This window comes from Etheostoma spectabile, chromosome 5, assembly GCF_008692095.1.
Source record: "Etheostoma spectabile isolate EspeVRDwgs_2016 chromosome 5, UIUC_Espe_1.0, whole genome shotgun sequence".
NCBI classification, from domain to species: Eukaryota; Metazoa; Chordata; class Actinopteri; order Perciformes; family Percidae; genus Etheostoma; species Etheostoma spectabile.
The window spans coordinates 8,912,161-8,933,212 of NC_045737.1; the positions used below are offsets into that span (position 1 = coordinate 8,912,161).

Sequence of the window (21,052 nt, forward strand, 5' to 3'; positions counted from 1 at the left end):
TCCACAAAGAGCGGGTTCAGTTATTCATTTATGAATTATAGCTGTAGGGGAGGAAACAATAGTGATAGCAAAGGTACAGGCTCCTTTGCACTGTCTATGCGGTGTCTTGCCATTATTGCGTTAGGGTGTTTACATATAATAGTCACACATCGTACCTTCTGCAGTTTTGTTCTTTTGACTGTACAGATTTACGACTGTTACAGTTTGAACAGCTTTGTTATGTCTGGACTGCTTCATGTCACAGAGGTGCTCCCTTCACTTTGTGTTCTGTTCTCTGTGAGCTTTTTTGCCAATAACGTAAGCACAAATGCAAACTTATCTTTAAAAATCCACAGAGGGAGGGTTGGTGCACATCTTCCAACTGCAACAAGTTATTTGAAAAACAGTTAAAAATGTGAGGTTTAAGTCTTAGAGGGTTTTTCTCAGAAAACATAAAACGAGCAAGCAGACAAGGAGCCTCTCTGTGGTGTATATCATCCACCAATTTCTCCTAAGTATTTACAGCTCATTTGGTCAGTGCACATGATCAAATAAAAAAGATGAAACAGACTAAAACCATAGCAGTGTGGAAAACTTTCTGCATTCAAAGTTATGACAGGCATTAAAACTTGCAAGTCATTATTAAGTCTTCACAGAATTATATTATTTTGTATTTAGTGTGATCATTTCAAGATCAAAGTGTGCATGCATAGCATCCCAAATAATTAGAAAAAGGTTTCATTTATAGCCTACCTAAATAACAAACAAATGTATACATGTAATGTATACATAAATGTATATCTATGGGAATGTTTAGGTCATAACTAGCCTATTACAGCTTGTAAAACTAATTTCCTTAGTTTCCTTTGGTTAATACACTGATATTTATACTATTATAGCCTACTATTTATACTATTTGTGCAACTGCAACACAGAGTTTCCCTCCGGGATCAATAAAGTATTTCTGATTCTGATTGTCCGGCCAGAGGGGTTACTATCATTATATAATAGGACTATTTTTTATTGTTATTAGCCTAGTATTACTATTATTAGAAAGAAAACACGAGAAAAACGAACTCAAAGAAATAGGCTATGGTGAAGGGGATATAGGCTCCGGTTTGTGTTGATCAGTTTTCACTTTGCCAAGTAAAATACTTTGGCTTGGCAGCGCTCGGACACCCATTATTCTCTTCGGTATACACATTTGATTTGACACGTGTGATTTAATGGCATCTTACCAACGTTTTACAACTTTTATCTCCGGCCTCTTCATTATTTTGTAGTCTGCCTCTCTCTCTCTGTGAGTGAGAGTCGTGGTAGGCGGGTTTTCCGCCAGAAGGGTTTGGTTGATTCTCTATTGATTTGTTGGAGGGGCAGAGGAGGAGGAGTAGGAGAAAGTGAAAGGGGAGGAGTGGAGGAGAAACCCCGGCCTGGCTGGTGAGGAAGAGAGAGATGTGATTGTGCGTGTTTAGGACGGTAGAGGAGAGCACATTGTGATCACAATCAAGGGGAAAGTCCGACCGCGGAGGGAGCGCACTTAAATCACGTGCGGTGTGGATGTTGTACAGGGGGAAAAGTAAAAGTGTCGTCGGAGTGACTTATCCTTGTACTTTGTTTTTCTCATCTCTTTGCCTTTCAACCCCCCTCCGCCCTGCACTCCGCGGAGCAGCTGTGTTTTAATGCCCCTGCGCACCCGAGGAGGAGAGGAAGGAGAGAAGAGTGAGGAAGAAGAGGCAGAAGAAGAAGAAGAAGTGAGAAGGCCTGGACACCACTCCTCCTCGCCCTTTGGAGGTCCGTCCACTCTCCCCTCCTGGCCCTGCATGGACGGGGATGGGGAGAGCCGGATGCTGTTGCCGCGGGGCTGAGCGCCTCGCCTCCCCGTCTCTGGTGCACCGCTTCCGGCCACTGCTGCTGATGATCATCGCTCTCTGCTGCGGTGCTCACATAGGTAACTAACTACACTTCAACACTCCAACAACGAGTGTGTCTCTCGGACTAATCACAACTAAGCTGTAATTTCATGCACTGCATTTCGCACTTATTGCTGTGCGCTGCACTTATTGCAACCACAGTAAGAACATTTATTGTCAGTCTGTTGCATTAGGTCTTAATCAGAGATACTTTATTAGTTATTAGGCGTTTGCAATCATTGCGTTTCCGATCCTTGTGTTTGGCCCAGTGCTGCCTGACAATGGCTCTCGCTCTAGCGGCAGTGCAGCAGTCTGAGCACGGATCGAGTTTCTCCTCCTCTCTCCTGGGCCGTCATTCTCCTGTCTGCCCCTTAATGGCTCATGGTCCATGGAGGAGGGGAAGAGAAGGGAAGAGAGGGTGACTTTCTCTCTTCGTGTCCACATATAACAGATTACTGCTTTCCTCAGAGCAATATCGAAAGAAACAATGTCTAAATGAACATAACTCTGATCTGACAAGTTAGTAATCGGGTCTGTACTGTTTTGTAAATCAGACTAAACCTATTGTGGATTACATTTTATGTTCAGTGGCATGGTGCACATTTAAAAAATGCATCATAAGAGATGGTTTGAAAGTGATTTCAAGTGACTCAAGGTATATTCATCTAAGGAAAAAACATAAAGTAGGCCTAATGCTTTTCTGAACAGTAATTTGTTGTCTTCTAATCACCAAAAGCAGAAAGTCCCACTTCCCAATCTAAGACACATGCTGGACAGAAGAAGAAAACAAAGAATTAAACAAAACAAGAGAAAGACAAAAGTTAATAAGGTGTTTGTCAGAGTTACTGACACTAAAACAAAATATGACTCCTCGGCTGTACAGAGGTCATGATTTACCATCCACCTATTTATCACACTGTGTGTTGGTTTTAAATTTATCATCACAGATGCATTTTTTGGGGCTAAGTCTGTGAATGTTGCTGTGTGTGCAGGGGGTCTGCTGTTGTGGCAGCTGTCTGTTGAGCAGTCACACCTTCAGTAATTAGTTTAAAATGGCTCAGGCAGCGGGACAAAACCGCCTCTGCACGCAGCGTGGTGGGAACAGAGAGACCCACTTCACATTAAAAGACCCTCTTGGCACCTTCTGCCACACGTGCGTCACTTGGAAAGAATGTGCATATATTTAGTCAGTTGTTTTATTTGTTATACCTTGTACATAATAAGGCATTCAGACATATTCAATTTTCGCCCCAGCCATTAGGTCCATGTGTCTGCTTAGACTGGGTCGTAGGAATGTCTGAGTTGTTGACTATTGTTTGCACTCCTGAGTGTCTGAGAGGGAGAAAGAGTGCACGCTCTAGTGAGCTCCTGTAAAGCTTTGTATCTGTAAGCTTGGAGGGCTGTTTGTGTGATTTGAGCTCAGTTTGAATGTGTGTGTGTGTGTGTGTGTGTGTGTGTGTGTGTGTGTCTTTCTGTGTGTCTGTCTGTGTGTGTATGTGAGAGAGAGAGAGAGGAAGAGAGAGAGAAAGTGCACACAACAAGATGATCAATAAGCACTTCACAAGCTATTCCCTCAGTTGAGAGATGATCCCAGTAGATCCTTTGCTGATCTCTTGAGATCAAAAAGGTTGGAGGCTGTCGGATAGGGAGACAAAGAATTGCTAAACTGAGCCTGAGAGATTCAGATGGAGGATCTTTTGACCTCTGTCTGATGGTGGAGAGGGTGCCTCAGGATGCAGGAGTGAGAGGCCGGCCAGGGAATTAGACTGAGATGGCTGTAAACAGGAAAGAATAGGGCTATATCAGAACACTGCTGATGGAGGGAAATAATTTGAGCTGGAAAAAATATCTGACAACAGATGAGGCTTGAGAGAAAAGAAGAAGTGAGACCGGGGAGTGGGGGATGGAGTGATAAAGAGAGGTTAATATTGTGGTAGGACATGGAAGGAGTGCTGTGGGCATTGCTGGCTGTTTTATTGTGTCTATATTAGATACTCACCCCAGGGGATGAAATAAACCAGGCTCTGGATGTGTTGAACGGCCCTTGTGCATCAGCTCCTCACATGAGAAGTTCTTTATTCTCATCTTAACAATATTTTCAGTCAATTCAGTATTCATCACCTCGACTCGACTTACCACAAATTGCTAATTTATATGCATAGATTGGATTTTCTAGAAAGTAGAAAAGTACAGCTGTGCGTGTTTCAAAGGAAGGCTTAACTCAAAAGGGAGATCATACTGGAAGCCATAAAGAGCAAAAATATGAAAATTGTGCTTTATTATTTTTATTAATCATCTCATGAAAATCCCCTTTCTGTGTGTGTGTGTGATGCATGCACAGGGAGGCAGTGCAGGGTCAGACGCTTGTTGTCAGAGAGGTTTTAACCTTTATATAAGTCAGCAGTTTGAACTCAATTCCTTCAGTTACAGGGCCGACTCTCTTCTCTGCTACGTCATCCTGCTGGGAAAATGTCAATGAATGAGTTCTTTTGTATGTTTTTAGAGCAGCTCATGATTCTGATACCCCTTCGAAAGAGAATAAACCCGCTCTGATTAGATTGGGAGCGGTATTTAGGTACTGCAGGGCAGATAGGAGGAAAAGAAGGAGGCTGTTGGTGCGCCAGTCGAAGACACAATGTGTCCTCAGTACTCAGACTGTCTGTACAGTGGTTGTCGGCATGGACAGCAGCCTGTGTGTGTGTGTCTGTGGGTTGGTGTCAGTATTTAACAGGCAGGAGAGAGATTCTAAAGTGGGGTGTGAGTGGGGGTCCGTACCTGCCCCTTGATTTCTAAAACTCAGATCACTACTGCCACCAAATGGTGGTGCCCAACTCCTTCATGCCCCAAAATAAAATAAATGTACAAAGAAGAGCTGGAATGTGCTGTTTGCTTGTGTGTGTTTATGTGTAAGTGGTTTTGAAGTGATAGTGTGACATTAAGGGAATCAGTAAAAACCATGCACTTTCTGCTTTTGCTTGGCCATTAGAAGATCATAGCACCATCTGAAGATCACTGACTGTGTGCATTTAACGAAAGCACAAGCAGAATTCTTTCTAAGATAGCTATTTGTATGTGTGTGTGTGTGTGTGTGTGTGTGGTGTGTGTGTGTGCAGCTGCCCATACACTGCAGATCCTCCCTCTGGCCTAATCTAATGGGAGAATGCTGTGACTGATGCATTAGGTCTGGTCTCTATCTCTCTCTCTCTCACTCTAACTCCCTCTCTCTCTGATGATCTATGATATAAAAGGCTGGTTTGACCCGTGTTACATTCAGAAATATAGCAACAGATAAAACATCAGAGACAATTTTAGACCAAGAAATTTGTTCCTAATGGGTTAACAGTGACAGAATAATCGGTCTTTTGGATGCATTTCCTTACTTCAGCCTGCTCTGGTACTCATAACTGCAAACAAACATATCTAATAAACTAAATACACATTTGTGATTGTGTAATTTATCTACTAAAGCTACACAGGATCCCACATACAATACCCTTCACAAAGTCATGGTAGAATGTTTGTGTACATAGCACACCTTGTATTGTTATGTGCTCCTTGGCTATATAAGCAGTATTATCTCACTCCTTGTGGGAAAACAATCTTTATCTTTTCTCTCTGACTGATCTTTGGTTTATTACACTTAAGGTTTATTACACAGACGGCACTACTGATTCATCAAGACTTTTAACCAGTGGATGGCCCTTTTTCCGATTGTATTAGGTTGGATTGTAACAGGCCGGTAGCATTGTGTTTATGTTGAAAGTAACCTTAATAATCTTGTGTGTGCACATGAGCTTTGCATTTTTCTCAGTGTAGTAAATACCCACATTAATGGACGTGTGATCATCTTTAAGGCTGTTATGGCTGTTCCTGAAATGATTTCACTCTGCCGACAATATTTCTGCTCTCTGTCCTCTCCAGGTCAGTGCCAGGTGGCCACCCCTCAGTGCCGTATACAGAAGTGCACCACTGACTTTGTCTCCCTTACCTCCCACCTGACGTCAGCCGTGGATGGCTTTCACACTGAGTTTTGCAAAGCTTTACGTTCATATTCGGCCTGCACCCAGAGGACAGCCAAGTCCTGCCGTGGGAACCTTGTCTTCCACTCTGCTGTGTTGGGCATCTCCGACCTCATGAGCCAGAGGAACTGCTCCAGAGACGGGCCCACGTCCTCCACACACCCGGAAGTTCAACACGAGCCCTGCAACTACCACAGCCGCACCCAGCATGCTCACACACACTCCCATATGCATGCACACACACACTCCCATGCTCACGGCCATAACCATGGCCACTCTCGGCCTGTCTATCTGTTCTGCGGGCTGTTCGGGGACCCACATCTGAGGACGTTTAAGGACAGCTTCCAGACTTGCAAGGTGGAAGGGGCGTGGCCTCTCATCGATAATGACTACCTGTCAGTACAGGTCACTAATGTTCCCGTGGTACCTGGCTCCAGTGCCACAGCAACGAATAAGGTGAGAAGAGAACCTTCATAAAGCAGGAAGGAGAAATGAGCTTTAGAGGTCTAATTTGCTGTTATTAAGGCTAAAAGAGTTTCCTAAGTGAAGGCAGCTGGCGTAATCTAGTTATTTGTGTGTGTGTGCATGTGTGTGCGTGTGTGTGCGTGTGTGTGCGTGTGTGTGTGTGTTACAGAGAGAGAAACATTTTCTATAAGGAACTCTAAATTGCTTCTTTTTTCTTTCTGTGCTTCAGAGTAATAAATATAATCAATGTGAGGCTAGGAAACCTGCTTGCTCTCCCTGCTACTTTTCTCTCTCTTTCTGTTTCGTTCAATGTGTCGCTCAATGCCTCAGACTCAAAGGTGTGAGGAAAACAGCCCAATCTTGTGACTATCTCTTGTGACTGAAGCAGTGTTGAAAACCTAACTTGGTTAATGGCTGAATATAGCCTGACCTCTAATAACATGGAATGAGATGTGTGAAAGGACCCACTGTTTACTCATGTGTGTGTTTCCAAGTATTTTTGTGTGTACGTGTGTGTGTGTGTGTCTCATAAGTGGCACTCCTTGCACTCAGCTTAAAGCACTATGTGTGTTAAGGGGCCTTATCCCTTTATGACAAAAAGACACACACACACACACACCACACACCTTCACATACACAAACCTACACATATACACACCACCAAATGGATGGCGAGCCACACAAGGTGATCTTTGTGGTGTTAAAGAAGCTATGTTGATATTTCCCCTGATGATCTGCCCTCTCTAGCTTAGTCGATAGCTTTAATTATTAAAACATACACACCAATGCATACACTTAGTCATGCACACGTTGACATAAACACACACACACACACACGCACACACACACTAAGCAAATGCAGAGCTGAAGGTTTGACCCTGTGTCAGAGGTGGGGCAAGTTATTAGTCACGATATTATTATAGACACACACACAACACACACACACACACACACACACACACACACACACACATATACACACACACACACTCACACACACACACACACAGCCCTCCAGGCTTAATGGCCTGCCATGCCTCATTCCTCACGGCTGTCATGTGAACAATGCAGCCATTCACCGGAACTATGATGCGAGTGCTAACCGTAATGCTCACACCACACCCCTGTATCCACTGCCTCCACTTACCACTGTGCCCTGTGTGTGTGTGTATGTGTCAGCATGTTTGCATAGCTGTGTCAAATTACAAGTTGTTTAAAAGTAATTTAGTCATTTCTCAAATGTTGTGTGATGAGAGTCAATAACCGTGTAATGGGTAAATGTTACATTTGTGTGTGTGTGTGTGTGTGTGTGTGTGTGTGTGTGAGAGAGAGATTTACCTTGTCTCAATTTTGTCCAACGAAAAGATACTCAATAAAGAAATTTATTTGAATGATAAATCAGTTAACTATGATTAATTGACTCAGCTCTTCTCATCTCCTTGATGAAAGCTGTGTTTGTCCTATATCTAATGTATTAAGTTTATAACTGTGAACTGTACATCAAGCATTATTCTTTATTGAACCCACTTTAAATTTACATGTCTGTCTCTCTCCCATTCTACAGATCACCATCATCTTCAAGCCCTATGAGGGTTGTACAGACCAGAGGGTCTACCAGGCCGTCACAGACAACCTACCCGCTGCCTTTGATGATGGAACCGTAAGCAGCGGAGACCCCATCCACATTTCTGCTGGTGCGGAAGGTGCAACTGGTAAAGTCCGGGCTCTGTGGATCTCTGAGCGCAGCCCGGGGCGCCACGTGGAGCTGCATGCTGGCTACATAGGTGTAACTGTAATCGTTCGCCAGCTAGGTAACTACCTGACCCTGGCGGTGCGGATCCCAGAGGAGCTGGCTCAGGCCTACGATGCCACCCAGGACCTGCAGCTCTGTCTGAATGGCTGCCCCGGCGGAGAACGTATCGACCAGGCAGGGCACCTTCCCCTGCCCCTCTCCCCTCCTGCGCTCGGCCTGCAGGTTCAGCAGCTGCGTCGGCCCAGCTACTCCTCACAGACACAAGCGTCCCCCTACGGTGCCGCGCAGGTTTTCAGTGCCGAGGGGGCGAAGGAACGCTGCAGGGAGCAGCTGGAGGTGCAGGACATTTACTTTCACTCCTGCGTGTTTGATCTCCTCACCACCGGTGATGCTAACTTCACAATGGCAGCGTACAGCGCCCTGAAGGACATGGAGAGTCTCCATCCACACCGGGATAGATGGAGGATCTATCCCCGCGGCGCTGCAACCTCCGCCTTACACTCTGATTCTCAACCTACGGGGCTAGCTCTGCTCCTGCTGTGTGCTCTAAGCGTAGCATTGATGTAAGAGCAGGAGTGGGAGGCTTGTGTATGTGTGTGCACTAGAGAGAGAGTTTGGCGTGATTTTTGCTAAGCACTGAAACTGAGCACTGATTCCTTTGTCATGTTCAGAGGAAACAGCAGTCTAGACAGTTGCTGCGAACTATTGTTTTTAGCACCGGAGATGGCAACACTAACTACATCTTACCTGGCAGAATCAGCCCTCTGGGAAATAACACAGGTGATGTGATGTTGGCTTTTGCAATCTGTCTTCATCTTTGGATAAGATCCTTGACAATGACACAAACGTACCTGTATGAGTGTGAATGGAGTGTGTGGATATACACTCCAAACTGTAAATAGCTTGTCTTCAGTGCAAAGTGGCGTGGAGTTCATTTTTTGTGTCATTTGATGTGATTTTTTCTTTGATACCTCAGACAGAGGATGTTTATTTTAACAGAAGCACTTTATTTAGTTTTTTGTTGTTGCTATAACAAATCCACATCAGTGTTTCTTCCTCTCACTTACTGTCCTCCTTGACAATCTCAAGTTTTGGAGATCATCCATAAATTGATTTTTGATCCTTTCAAAGTAAAAGTCTGTTAAATACAAGGAGCTGCCATTTTTGCTAAATGCCTCATTCTTCCAATAGCTGATTTGACTCAGCTTCTCATTTTAAGTCAGTCAATGTGAGTTGTTCCCTTTTGAATGTATTGTGAATAGTGTCACAGCAGATGTCATCAGTACTATTTTGTTGCTGTATGAATTTCTTGTTTTTTCTCAGTCCTGATTTCAAATATGTGCGATTGTGTATGAAAGTGTGTGTGTGTGTCAGTGTTTTTTTTTCTATTACAAGTTGGTGACGTGCTTGGATGTTTTTTTATTTTCTCTGAGAATCATATCAGAGTTAATCCCATCTTTTTGCCAAAAGGCTGTGATGATACCGGCTCATGTATGTTGCTCTCTGTATTCTTTGTTGTTTTAATTTGAGCCAAAGACCGATAATGTATGATTTTTATGTACAAAGGAGATCACAACGCACCACCAAACCAGCACTTGTCTCCTCCTCACACTCCCTCCCCTGTTTTTAATGTTGCTCCTGTAGATTGTTTTACTCCTACTGCTCCTTACTAGGATATGTGTAAGATACCTGAGTGCTAACAAAACTCGGAAATTCACTGAAAACTCTACCACACCGTCTGCTTCAGCAGTGTGTTGTGGGAAATGTATGCTATTTGATACCTGATAGACATGTCAAGACTATGAGCTTTTTTAAGATGTAGCATTCTGTATAATTATGCCCCATTTGGTTGGCCATAATCAGCTTAATATCAGTTTTTGGCAGTGTGATATCTTACATCATGTGTGAGTGTCAGTTTGGTGACGAGTGACTGGTCAATATTGAAATACTTAACTTATTTATTAACGTAGTGTCCTGTAGAGGAAGTAAAGCTCCATATTCTTGCTGTTGGATAATTTAAAAAAATGTCAGATGTGATTGTACTGCCACTTAGTGGTGCTCTGTTGCTATATTAATGTGTTACTCAAGGCGCTCAAAAAAACAAAGGAAACAGGAAAAAACTGTGTGCAAGTGTTTTATTTAAAAAAAAACAATAAAGTCAAAATGGTCCAAGCTTACATCTTGTTTATTAATGTCACATTTAACAGAAATATGAATAAACCAAGCAATATCTTAAAAATGTAAAATGATCTTTATTTGTAACTCCGCTATGTGTTTAGTAATTCAAGGAATTGAGGATTAAAGAATACACACAGATCTTGTCACAAACACACACGGATATAACAGCATGTGCACCAACCCATCTGTCTGAGGTTAGGTTTTGATCAGATACTAGGTTTGGCCTCACAGGCACGGTCTCTTTTCAACTGCCACAGTCGGCAACACCTGGGATGTCAATGAGAAAATGCTGAAAAGGGCGCGACAAAACAATTGAAGCATTTGAGACCTGCTACTCCTGTCATCCCGAAAGTGGATTATTTCCCATTTAATTCATGAGATTCAATCCGAAACCCTCAAGGGCCGACTATGCTCAACTTTTTCCAGTGCAGAAATCCTCACTGTGCAGATTCAGACAACAAAGAGTTCCCCCCTCTGGGTTAGTTTTCTTTTCAAGGCCACAAAGGTACATCAGAAGGTCTTCCAACCATCTGAAAGATCAAATACACCGTAAGAAACCTTACCCAATGAGTTTGATAAAACACATTTTCACACTGTTAGACAACACCATAAAGGTTAGTAAAAACCTGATTATTTTCTCAATAAAGACACATCAGTCCAAATAAGACATGTACTCATCCTCTTACCACTTAATCACAACGTAAGTGGTCATCAAAGTGTTGAAGACAATAATCTTCATGAGAAGCAACCTCATAAACAAGACAATTACTGTGTTTGTCCACACAGCAACATCTGGAGATCAAACCACATAGACCAACATAAGAAACAACATCTGTACGGATTACAGGGAAACATGTTTTTAATTGTTTGCAAAATGTACCTTGTGTCTCTTCGTATTCATAGCAGATCTTGTCTTTATGATCTGAAATTATCAAAAGTAAAATAAAATGTATCTTGTATTTGTGAGAAGGGATGACAGAAAACAAAATCACAATCAGCAGCAGTCCTACCTGATAGGGGGGTTTGGTGTCTCCTGGTGACTTTTGGGTGTCGTCGGTGACTCACAGAGCAACTGTACGAGGGCCAGTCACCGGTTGCTACTGTGAGGATCGCCACAGCGCTGTTGCCACGATGCTTCCTGCTTGCGGCAATGCTGTATGGCGAGCTGGACACGTGGCCTTCTGACGGTGATCTCCAGCTGACTTCTAGGTGGCCTCTCCTGAAGTCACTCACCACACACACCAGCAGAGTCCAGCCCAGCCTCTCGCCTGACAGGTGGACTGGAGGGGCCAGAGAAGCCAGCACATGACCCTCCACCACTCCTAAAAGAGGATGGAAGACAACATGAAAAGGATGCGGAGAGATCTTGGTCTGTAACTATCTTACAGAAGGTTAAGGTTAGGGTTATGCACCGGATCAAACACAACAATGCAATCATGTATTGAAAATGTATATATTAGTTGTAGATAATAGTTGCTGTTAGCTTATAAGAACAACATTTCAAACATGGACATCTAAATAAAAACAATGTTACATACTGGTGTGTACCAGTTTATAATTGAATCCTTCGTGCATTTAACACTATTGCCAGATACAATATTTCACTCATTAGTTTTTGTGCTGCAACCTCAAAAACCTTATCATTCTTTGTGATTTTAATGTAGTAACTCCAGTAGAAGGAGTCAATACTCCTCTATGAGTGACCACTATTGATATCATAAAAATCTAAGGATAAAGGTGTTGTATATAGTGTAAATTTGTGATTTTTGGTTTTATGAATAATATTGAATCAGCCTCATGAATGAACTCAAACAACATAGCCGTGTTTTAAACAAAAAACAAAAAGTCTACCTGAGAAGTAGATATTTTGATTATTTATGAATATCTTCAAATAGTGATGTTGAATTTTCCCGCACGTTGATTCAGAATATGCACCATAATCATTCGTTAGAAATTCAAAGCTCTTACCTGTCCATAAGTAGATGATGGGAAGGTAAAATAGACCCCTGGATGGCTCAGCCATGTCTGCTTTATAGTTATAGTAGCTAGAGTAATAACTGCCTTGCCTCTCTCTCTCTCTCTCTCTCTCTCTCTCTCTCTCTCTCTCTCTCTATGTTTTTGTGTGTGTGTGTGTGTGTGTGTGTGTGTGTTTGTGTGTGCACACACTTATGTATTTGTGAGTGTGTGAAATGGGGACATGTTGTTTGCCTTTGCCAGGAGCATTGCATTATGGGGGATTAACATGTCACATTGTTGTGACCTTACTAACAATGGAACCCCCCCACCACAAACACACACACACACACACACACACAAACCCACACAGAGGGAGAAAAAGAGAGCTGTAACACAGTTTGGACTGCATTTGATCTGCATTCATAAAGAGGACAAACTCAGGACAGTAATGTGGACAGTAGAAAGTCAGTAAATTTGAATAACTGGAGACCCACCTGCATTTGGCTGTTAGATCTGAGGTAAGACAACACACCCAGAACATTAGGAAACACTCTTGTAGGGTACACCTGCACACACACACACACACACACACACACACACACACACGGCAGTTTTTTCAGCACTGGGCGGGAGCTAATAAGAGAAAGTGAAACTCAGCATCAGGAACATGAGGGAAGGATGAGGAAGCTAAAAATTTATCGAGGTAAATGTTTATGATTTCTGTTAAAACATGCAGATACAAGATGAGCATTACTTTAGCTAAGTGTAACTTTATAAGAAGTCCGCAGTTAGTTACATTTCTGTTGTAACTAACATAATCTGTCATAATCAGCATGGTAAAGCACAACTACTGCCTATGCAGCCTGATTTGAACTGCAGTAATGCCCCTGCAGCTGTTGTCACCTCTCTATTATAGCTGTGTCCTCATCTTGTTTTGTCCGCATGGAAAATCATGTGGTTCATTTATCACATGTTTGCGTCTCCTTCAGGCTGTGCTGTGGTGAGGGCCTAAAACTCAAAACGGTCCCTTTGTCAAACATAAACCCTTATTGTAGGTAGGAACAGATTTGCTACATTGCAAAATATGGTTACATTTGTGGGAGAGGAATTATTTTGAAGCATGGATAACAATTAGAAGTTGTAGTAAAGGCATGTCCAAGGGTTTACTGTGAAAATAAGTAACCTTAACCACAACTATAATGCCGGAAGACATTAGTGGTAAGACACAGTCAATTTAAACATTTTTGATTGGACTCTAGAAGAACACATAAAGAACAGTGGTATACGTGTTTTAATAAGAAATGTATGTGGTGCGTTCCTAATCCTTCTCTATGACTTTCAGGTTTAAGAGAAAAAATCCAAACATTTATGATTCAGCCATATTCTGATAGCGCGACATCTGGACAAATCATCCCAGCAGGAATTCAACACTCACATCAGGCGATCCTTCACTGCTCCTCATGTTTGTGATTTGACCAAGTTCAATACAAGCTGCCAACCTGTTACACGGTTAGCTTTAAAAAAAAAAAAAAACATTTCCTCTACAATGGTCCCGGTTAGGATATTAGTGCTGTCTCTATTCCACATGTCTCTGGCTGGGTCTCAGCCCACCCAGCGTTCACAACAGGCGTCAAGCCCTCCTCACCCTGCAGGAGAACAGTCTTCTTTGGGTACTGGTAATCTGTCCTTCCCTTGGAGCCGTCTTCGTCTGCCAAGGTACCCTTCACACTAGTTTTTTAACAGCCGTATCCAAGAGATGAACAAGACCTCTATCTTTTGAATCATAGATTAAAACATGTTTCTTTATCTCAGGTACATCATTCCTCTTCACTACCACCTCTTCCTGCACCCAAACCTCACAAGTCTCAGTTTCACTGGCTCTGTAAAGATCCAGATTGATGTCCAGAACAATACAAACTGGGTTGTATTACACAGCAAGGGCCTGCAGATCTCCAAGGCCACCATAGTGGACCAGAACCATGCTCATCTGTCTGACCAGGTAGTAAATGCAGAGCAGTTATTATTACAGCTTAGTTGTCATTGTTACCTACAATAGACCAAACTTATTTCCATCTTCTCCTGTTGTAGGTTCTTCCAGTTCTTCATAACCCTTCCCATGAGCAGATTGGCATTTTCTCTCCCAGGGTGCTCAGCAGTGGACAAAAGTACTTTCTGTATATTGAGTTTGGGGCAGAACTTGCCGACGGTTTCTATGGCTTCTACAGGAGCCACTACAGAACCAGCGCCGGAGAGACCAGGTAAGACCAGATACATTGTTTCACAGCAAGCTTAGTAAAGGATCTTACTGGTGGTTCCAACTACAGTTCAATAGTCCACTTTCTATTCAATACAATAAGTATCTGCTGATGTTTCTTTTCAGAATCTTAGCTTCAACTCACTTTGAGCCCACAAGTGCTCGGATGGCATTCCCTTGTTTTGATGAGCCGAGTTTCAAAGCCAAATTCTCCGTACGGATCAGGAGGAGTCCAGAGTTCATTTCCCTTTCCAATATGCCTGTAGTGAGTGTAGCATCTATGCTAGTTATCACACATGTTCAAATGTGTGTGTAAAATGGCTGCAATAAATTCTTTGTGTATTTCAGGTCAAAACAGTTGATGTAAGCGATGGCCTGCTTGAAGACCAGTTTGATGCAAGTGTAAAGATGAGCACATACCTCGTAGCTTTTGTCATCTGTGACTTTAAATCGGTCACGGCAACAACCTCTTCTGGGGTGCAGGTGTGTTCCCCCTGGTGATATTTAAAGCTCTTTATTTCTTGCCACCAATATTTCTTTCTCAGGGACACATTTTTGTTTTTGTTTTGTGTCTGTAGGTGTCCATCTATGCCGCCCCTGAGAAATGGCTGCAAACCAGCTACGCCCTGGAGGTTGCTGTCAAAATGCTAGACTTTTACGAGGAGTATTTCAACATTCGCTATCCTCTACCCAAACAAGGTACCCTTTGTTCAGTTTTCCTTTAACTACTTTTAACAATTGTCATTTCCCCTCTTTAACCTGCCACTTTCTGTACCCTGACCTGTGTTTTCCCTCTCTCAGATCTGATAGCCATCCCAGATTTCCAGTCTGGTGCAATGGAGAACTGGGGTCTGACCACCTACAGAGAGACCAGCCTTCTCTTTGATCCTCTCACATCCTCCATTTCTGATAAACTCTGGGTCACTATGGTGATCGGCCATGAGCTGGCACATCAGGTGAGAGTGTGATACTATCTGTACTCAGGATTAAGTGTTTGTTTAGCTTAAGTAGTCAAATCATTACATGTCTTGCCTGCAGTGGTTTGGTAACTTGGTGACCATGGAGTGGTGGAACGATATCTGGCTGAATGAAGGATTTGCCAGATACATGGAGTACATTTCAGTCGAGGCCACCTACCCCGACCTCAAAGTGGTACATGCTTTGTTTAATCTGAGAATCAACTTAATTGATTAATAGTGGTAAATTCATATCAAGCCTAGTACTGATGATCCTGTTCTGTGCACATTTTTGCAGGAGGAATATCTTCTGCATACTTGTTTTTCAGCAGTTGGTCATGATTCGTTGAACTCTTCCAGGCCAATATCCAGCCCAGCAGAGAACCCCACTCAGATCAAACAGATGTTTGACTCAGTCTCCTATGACAAAGTATGCTTTCAGTCTCACACATGTGGTGCAGCTTCATTCACAAAATGGGTTACTCAACTGATAATGACAATTCAATATGAGGATATTATCTGTGAAAATGTATTAACGACAAAATCAGGGGATAAATACAACAAATCTATGTCTCTATCTATAAGCACACCTGTGTGACTGCATAACTATCAATTTCTTTATTATGATAACGTAACAGAAAATCTGATCGTTTTCACATTTATGACTAAAATTCAAACTTCTTTGAAGAATAACCTACAGCATAACCTGTCATGGCTCATTGATTAAATAAAGCGTAATTCTCTTTCCCACCAGGGAGCATGTGTCCTGCACATGCTGCGACACTTTCTGACAGATGATGTGTTTCAGCGGGGGATAGTACGGTACCTCCGCAAATACAGCTACAGAAATGCACACAACCAGGACCTGTGGGACAGCCTAGCCGTTGTAAAAAACACAAATTACATTCTTTTACTATGTAGTCCTTTGATATTTGATTTTATTAATTATTATTATTTATGTATCTGTAATCTGGTATAGTTTGTTAAACATTTCATGTTGGATGCTGTATTGTTTTAGAATTTTTTTAATTGTTTTCCCTCCTATCAGACAGTCATTGTTTCCCATTACTTCCGTTGTGGTGCATAAATCAATTTTGCTGAGACTTGAAAGTTGCTTACACTAAGTAATTCAACAAAATGAACAGTAGTCTGATTTATAGCCATTAAAGTTATGTTATCTTTTGCCAGAAGTTAAAATGTAAATGATTGTAAAAGTATACACTGTGCCATGCATCGATAACAAAACATTAACGAAAAATAAAGCAGAAGAGGTGTCCATAGTGATGGAGTACCCATCTCAAGCACGTTTAAAGTCTCTCATAGTAAATTGGACTATCTTGTAAAAAATGTAATTGGAATTTAATTAAACAGCTGCCTTCAAGGCAGGAAGATTTTACATTTTTAAACATGATGTACAATGTTAAGCTGTAATTTTGTTGTTGTTTTCAAGACATGCTCTGAGGAGGACTTCATCTCAGGAAAGCATTGTTACAGCAGAAGCCAGGCCTTCAAGAATGCAGTGAGTAAACTCACAGACCTCTCTATCACATAACCTTGGGACGTGGTGTGGTCACATGTAGTGATCACCGATTGTCTCCTACAGTACCTGTTTGCAGGGGAACACTTGGACCTGACAGCCATGATGAACACTTGGACTCTGCAGAAAGGTCTTCCTCTGGTAACCGTAACTAGGAAGGGGCCTCGTCTGCTGCTTAGACAGGACCGCTTTCTGAGGACAGTGCTGCCTTCGGACACTCTCTGGTCCACATTGCAACAGGGGTGAGCAGTTACTTGTACAGTTTTTTTTTAAATTATTATTTAGTTTACTCTTCTAATAACACTGTACATTGCTCTTCTACTCTGTTTTTGCCCCTGCAGCAACTCGCCCATTTATACTTTTAATCTGGGGTCACTCTCGGGTTTAAACTTGAGGTTTTACATTTTTAAATGATACTCTCTTGTCTAGTTTCCTGTGGCATATCCCTCTGACATACCAGACAGATGCTTCCAACACCATTCACAGACACCTGATGACAACACACACAGGTAACCAGGAAGAGAGAACATGCTAAATATAATTCATGCATATCTTCTTTATATTATATTGTTTTCTATCCTCTCTTATGTTGTTCATGTCTCATTTAGATAGTATACATATAGGAGAGGAAGTCAGCTGGGTGAAAGTAAACACCGACATGACGGGCTATTATGTGGTTCATTACGAGGACGGTGGTTGGGACGAGATGGCAAAACTACTGAGGAAAAACCACACTGCGCTGAGCTACAAAGACAGGACTCACTTGATACACAACGTCTTTCAATTGGTCACGTAAGCATCTGTGTGTCTATGTTTGTGGGTTTGTGTGAGACAACAAGACAGACAGTGACTTAAACAAAACGGCTTTAATTGTCCCACCTTAAATAGCATCTAACATTTTAAATATTCTTGTATGTCTCCAAAGGGCAGGTTATCTGCCGATCAATCAAGGCTTAGACTTGATTGGTTACCTGCAATTGGAGACACACAATGTGCCTCTCCTCGAAGGACTGGGCTATCTAGAGGCCTTCTACCGGATGATTGAGAAAAGGAATGAGTTTGATTTAAGAAGCAGCCTGGGGGTAAGAAGACTAGAGTGCACATTTAGATAGATATTTATGCCAATGTCAATATGAAATGCAGTTTAAGTTAACAAGATGCTGTTTCACTGTGTGCAGATGTACATCCTGCGATTTTTCCGCACGGTCATTGACCAGCAGACATGGAGCGACAGGGGCTCTGTGTCCGAGCGACGACTGAGGTCAGAGGTCCTGTCACTGGCTTGCCACCTGGATGACCCTCCCTGTCTGAAAAAGGCACATCAGAGCTTCAAAGACTGGCTTCAGTCCAACGGTACACTCAAGTATGTCGTCTAAATTATATTTTAACACTCATTGTTATCAGCCAACAACCGCTATTATAAGTCACATAAACAGCAGTTATTTGCTTTGCTGGACTGGACCGTGTAATTTTATATTTTATCATGTCTCTGATGTGCGTATCTCTACTTCTAGCTTGCCAACTGATGTGGCAGAAACAGTGTTTGCAGTTGGAGCTAGGGATGACCACGGCTGGGCTTCACTCTTACATACATACAACATCTCCCTCTCTGCAGCACAAAAAAGCAAAATCCTATTTGCCTTGACCTGCAGCAGAGACACAAACAAACTACACAGGTACAGTTCATCACCAATACATGTTTCATACAGTGAATGCTGCCACCGTGTGGCAAACATTGGGTATTGTATCAAAGAACTGGAGCCGATATTTATTCTGTGTCCATGTGACAGATTTGCTTAACAACTTTCATTGTAGGCTCTTAAAGTTATGACAGATAATATGGCGCTAATTAAATAGGTTATATTGTGTGTTTTGCTTGCAGACTGCTGGAGTTGGGTCTTGAAGGTAAGGTGATTCGATCCCAGGACCTGTCCACTCTCATTCTGATGGTGGCCAGAAACCCGCGAGGACATCACCTTGCCTGGGACTTTGTCAAAAAGAACTGGGACACACTAGTTCAAAAGTTAGTACAACATAACGGAGGAATTGCAAATCACAATATAAGTCAAATAAGTAATGAATGATGCTATGAAAATGCTATGTTTTCCATACCTTTTTAAAGCATAACAATAATATCTTACCCAGTATATACACACAAAGTGACATTTACTCATTAAGCTGGTGTTCTGAGTTGGATGCAAAAACTTTGTGTAAAACAAGAAGTCCTGTCTTTTTAGTGGATCCATGCTGTTCAATAAAAAGGGACAGGTTGCTGATATATCACGGACCTGAATTTACCAAAAGCAACACAATGGGTAGTTGATTCCACAACAATGTCCGCCCCACAGCGCTATGGAAATAGGTCTGGCAATGCAAGCCTATGACCGCCCTAAATCACAGTGTGTGTACAGTATATGTAGGAAATTATATTAATCTGTGTGTGTCCTCTCTGTTTTCTTTCTGCTCTGTAGGTTCCAGTTGGGATCATTTTGTATTAGAAACATCATCATTGGCACCACAGGCCAGTTTTCATCTCCAGAGGACCTCACTGAAGTAAATGCTCTCTTACATCTTGAACTAGGCATTTGAGATTACCAGTTGTTGGAATAATTCCATTATCAAGAATAGACAGGAACCACTGAAATTATAATAAAGTTTGTTTACTTGCAAGTAGAATCAGTTTTACAGTACTCACAGCATCAGTACAGAAAATGACGAAAAAGCTTTCTACAGCAGCCTTTGTAATACAATGTGGAATGAGATAAATCACGCAGTCACAACAAAGCAGTAATATTTACAGTTTCTCACAGGCCAGGGGTGCATGTTCTTTTCCCAGCGTCACACCGCGCTCAAGACAAGGACAAGACAGTGGTTCCCAGAGACCAGATGTCAACTACAGTAATGCAAACAGTTTTAACACTGATCGGAGAAAAAGTATATATGTATAAAGTACATTAATAACGTAATTTTTCTAACACCAGTATTTCTTATGCTGTTGGCATTGGCTGGCATTTGCAATATGAGCAAGATACTAACAGTGATGTTAAAACCAAAACCTGACCAAAACACAACATGTTTTGTCCTTGCATTTGTACTATCCTACGGAATTCTAATGGTCTTCACTTGTAAAATAGTGCTATATCTAAAAAAAACACAAGCATCAGCAAATGTGTGCCTGTCTTGTTGCAAACATAATGGTGACTATAAAATAATATGAGATAGACTTATCAATCCCACATTGGGAAATTCCTTAATTACAGCAGCTCCAAAAAAATTAACACACGTCAGAATAACACAAATATAAACAGACAGTATACATACACAGATATACAGATGAGTAAGGTGCGGATGAATAGAAATGCCATATTGCAAAGTAGGAGGTGACACAGAATAATAAAGAAATAAATATGCATAGTGCAGAATATTGTCCAGTGGTGGCTCTTGTAGCAGAATCAGTTAGCAGTGCTACATTACAATGTTTTATAGAGTCTAATGCTGCTGGAATGAAGGACCTGTCGTAGGTTTTTTTTTAGCTGAAATTGGTCTAATTTTCAATTGTATGCATGTATGTGTTTTTGTTAATATATGTGTGCGTTTGATTCTCAGGTGCAGTTGTTCTTTGAGTCCATCAAAGAGCAAGCATCTCAGCTGAGAGCTACTCAGGTTGCCCTGGACAACGTGCAGAAAAATGTTCGCTGGTTTGAGAGAAACCTCGAGAATCTGAGAAACTGGCTGGGCAAGCAAATGAAGTGAAAGACAGCAGAGAGAGAAGTTGTGGTTGACAAATGCAACAAGGGAATATTTTGAATTTTGAATTTGTGTTTTTATTTGCTATTTGTATTGTGCTCATTATAACTAAAGAGTTAACAGTTTGGTATATTAAAGAGTGTTTTGTAAATTTTCAGGGGACTTATTTATTATAAGTTAAATGTAATTGGTAGAACTGGCAGCTCAGAACCAAATAGACAATACAGTAAAAGTAATAAAATGCACCTTTGTATTAACCAAAACACAAAATTGTGTTAAATCCATTGTGTACGTGTAA

At 41.8% G+C, this 21,052-nt stretch overlaps 2 protein-coding genes across 2 annotated transcripts; both read left to right on the forward strand.

Annotated features, from left to right (window-relative positions):
• The first annotated feature begins 1,370 nt into the window (after positions 1 to 1,370).
• Positions 1,371 to 9,656, forward strand: rgmb (repulsive guidance molecule BMP co-receptor b). The gene is made up of 3 exons (XM_032515719.1): positions 1,371 to 1,927; positions 5,811 to 6,364; positions 7,938 to 9,656. The coding sequence occupies exons 1-3, from the start codon at positions 1,810 to 1,812 to the stop codon at positions 8,691 to 8,693; spliced, it is 1,428 nt and encodes a 475-aa protein (XP_032371610.1). The 5' UTR covers positions 1,371 to 1,809; the 3' UTR covers positions 8,694 to 9,656.
• Positions 9,657 to 12,867: 3,211 nt separating this feature from the next.
• erap2 (endoplasmic reticulum aminopeptidase 2) lies at positions 12,868 to 20,911 on the forward strand. The gene is made up of 21 exons (XM_032515669.1): positions 12,868 to 12,963; positions 13,603 to 13,976; positions 14,073 to 14,259; positions 14,349 to 14,518; positions 14,641 to 14,779; positions 14,863 to 14,997; positions 15,093 to 15,213; positions 15,316 to 15,470; positions 15,553 to 15,666; positions 15,769 to 15,900; positions 16,225 to 16,356; positions 16,921 to 16,989; positions 17,074 to 17,249; positions 17,437 to 17,516; positions 17,616 to 17,799; positions 17,933 to 18,089; positions 18,186 to 18,370; positions 18,522 to 18,683; positions 18,890 to 19,030; positions 19,479 to 19,560; positions 20,614 to 20,911. The coding sequence occupies exons 2-21, from the start codon at positions 13,807 to 13,809 to the stop codon at positions 20,758 to 20,760; spliced, it is 2,838 nt and encodes a 945-aa protein (XP_032371560.1). The 5' UTR covers positions 12,868 to 12,963; positions 13,603 to 13,806; the 3' UTR covers positions 20,761 to 20,911.
• The last annotated feature ends 141 nt before the right edge of the window (positions 20,912 to 21,052 follow it).

What these genes read in the sequence shown, in the direction of transcription:
- rgmb (XM_032515719.1), top strand. Translation starts at nt 1,810, where the DNA reads ATGGGGAGAGCCGGATGCTGTTGCCGCGGGGCTGAGCGCCTCGCCTCC. An exon ending in CTGCTGCGGTGCTCACATAG is followed by an intron (nt 1,928 to 5,810) that starts GTAACTAACTAC and finishes TGTCCTCTCCAG; the next exon opens with GTCAGTGCCAGGTGGCCACC. An exon ending in GTGCCACAGCAACGAATAAG is followed by an intron (nt 6,365 to 7,937) that starts GTGAGAAGAGAA and finishes CCCATTCTACAG; the next exon opens with ATCACCATCATCTTCAAGCC.
- erap2 (XM_032515669.1), top strand. Translation starts at nt 13,807, where the DNA reads ATGGTCCCGGTTAGGATATTAGTGCTGTCTCTATTCCACATGTCTCTG. An exon ending in CAACCTCTTCTGGGGTGCAG is followed by an intron (nt 14,998 to 15,092) that starts GTGTGTTCCCCC and finishes TTGTGTCTGTAG; the next exon opens with GTGTCCATCTATGCCGCCCC. An exon ending in TGGGACACACTAGTTCAAAA is followed by an intron (nt 19,031 to 19,478) that starts GTTAGTACAACA and finishes TCTGCTCTGTAG; the next exon opens with GTTCCAGTTGGGATCATTTT.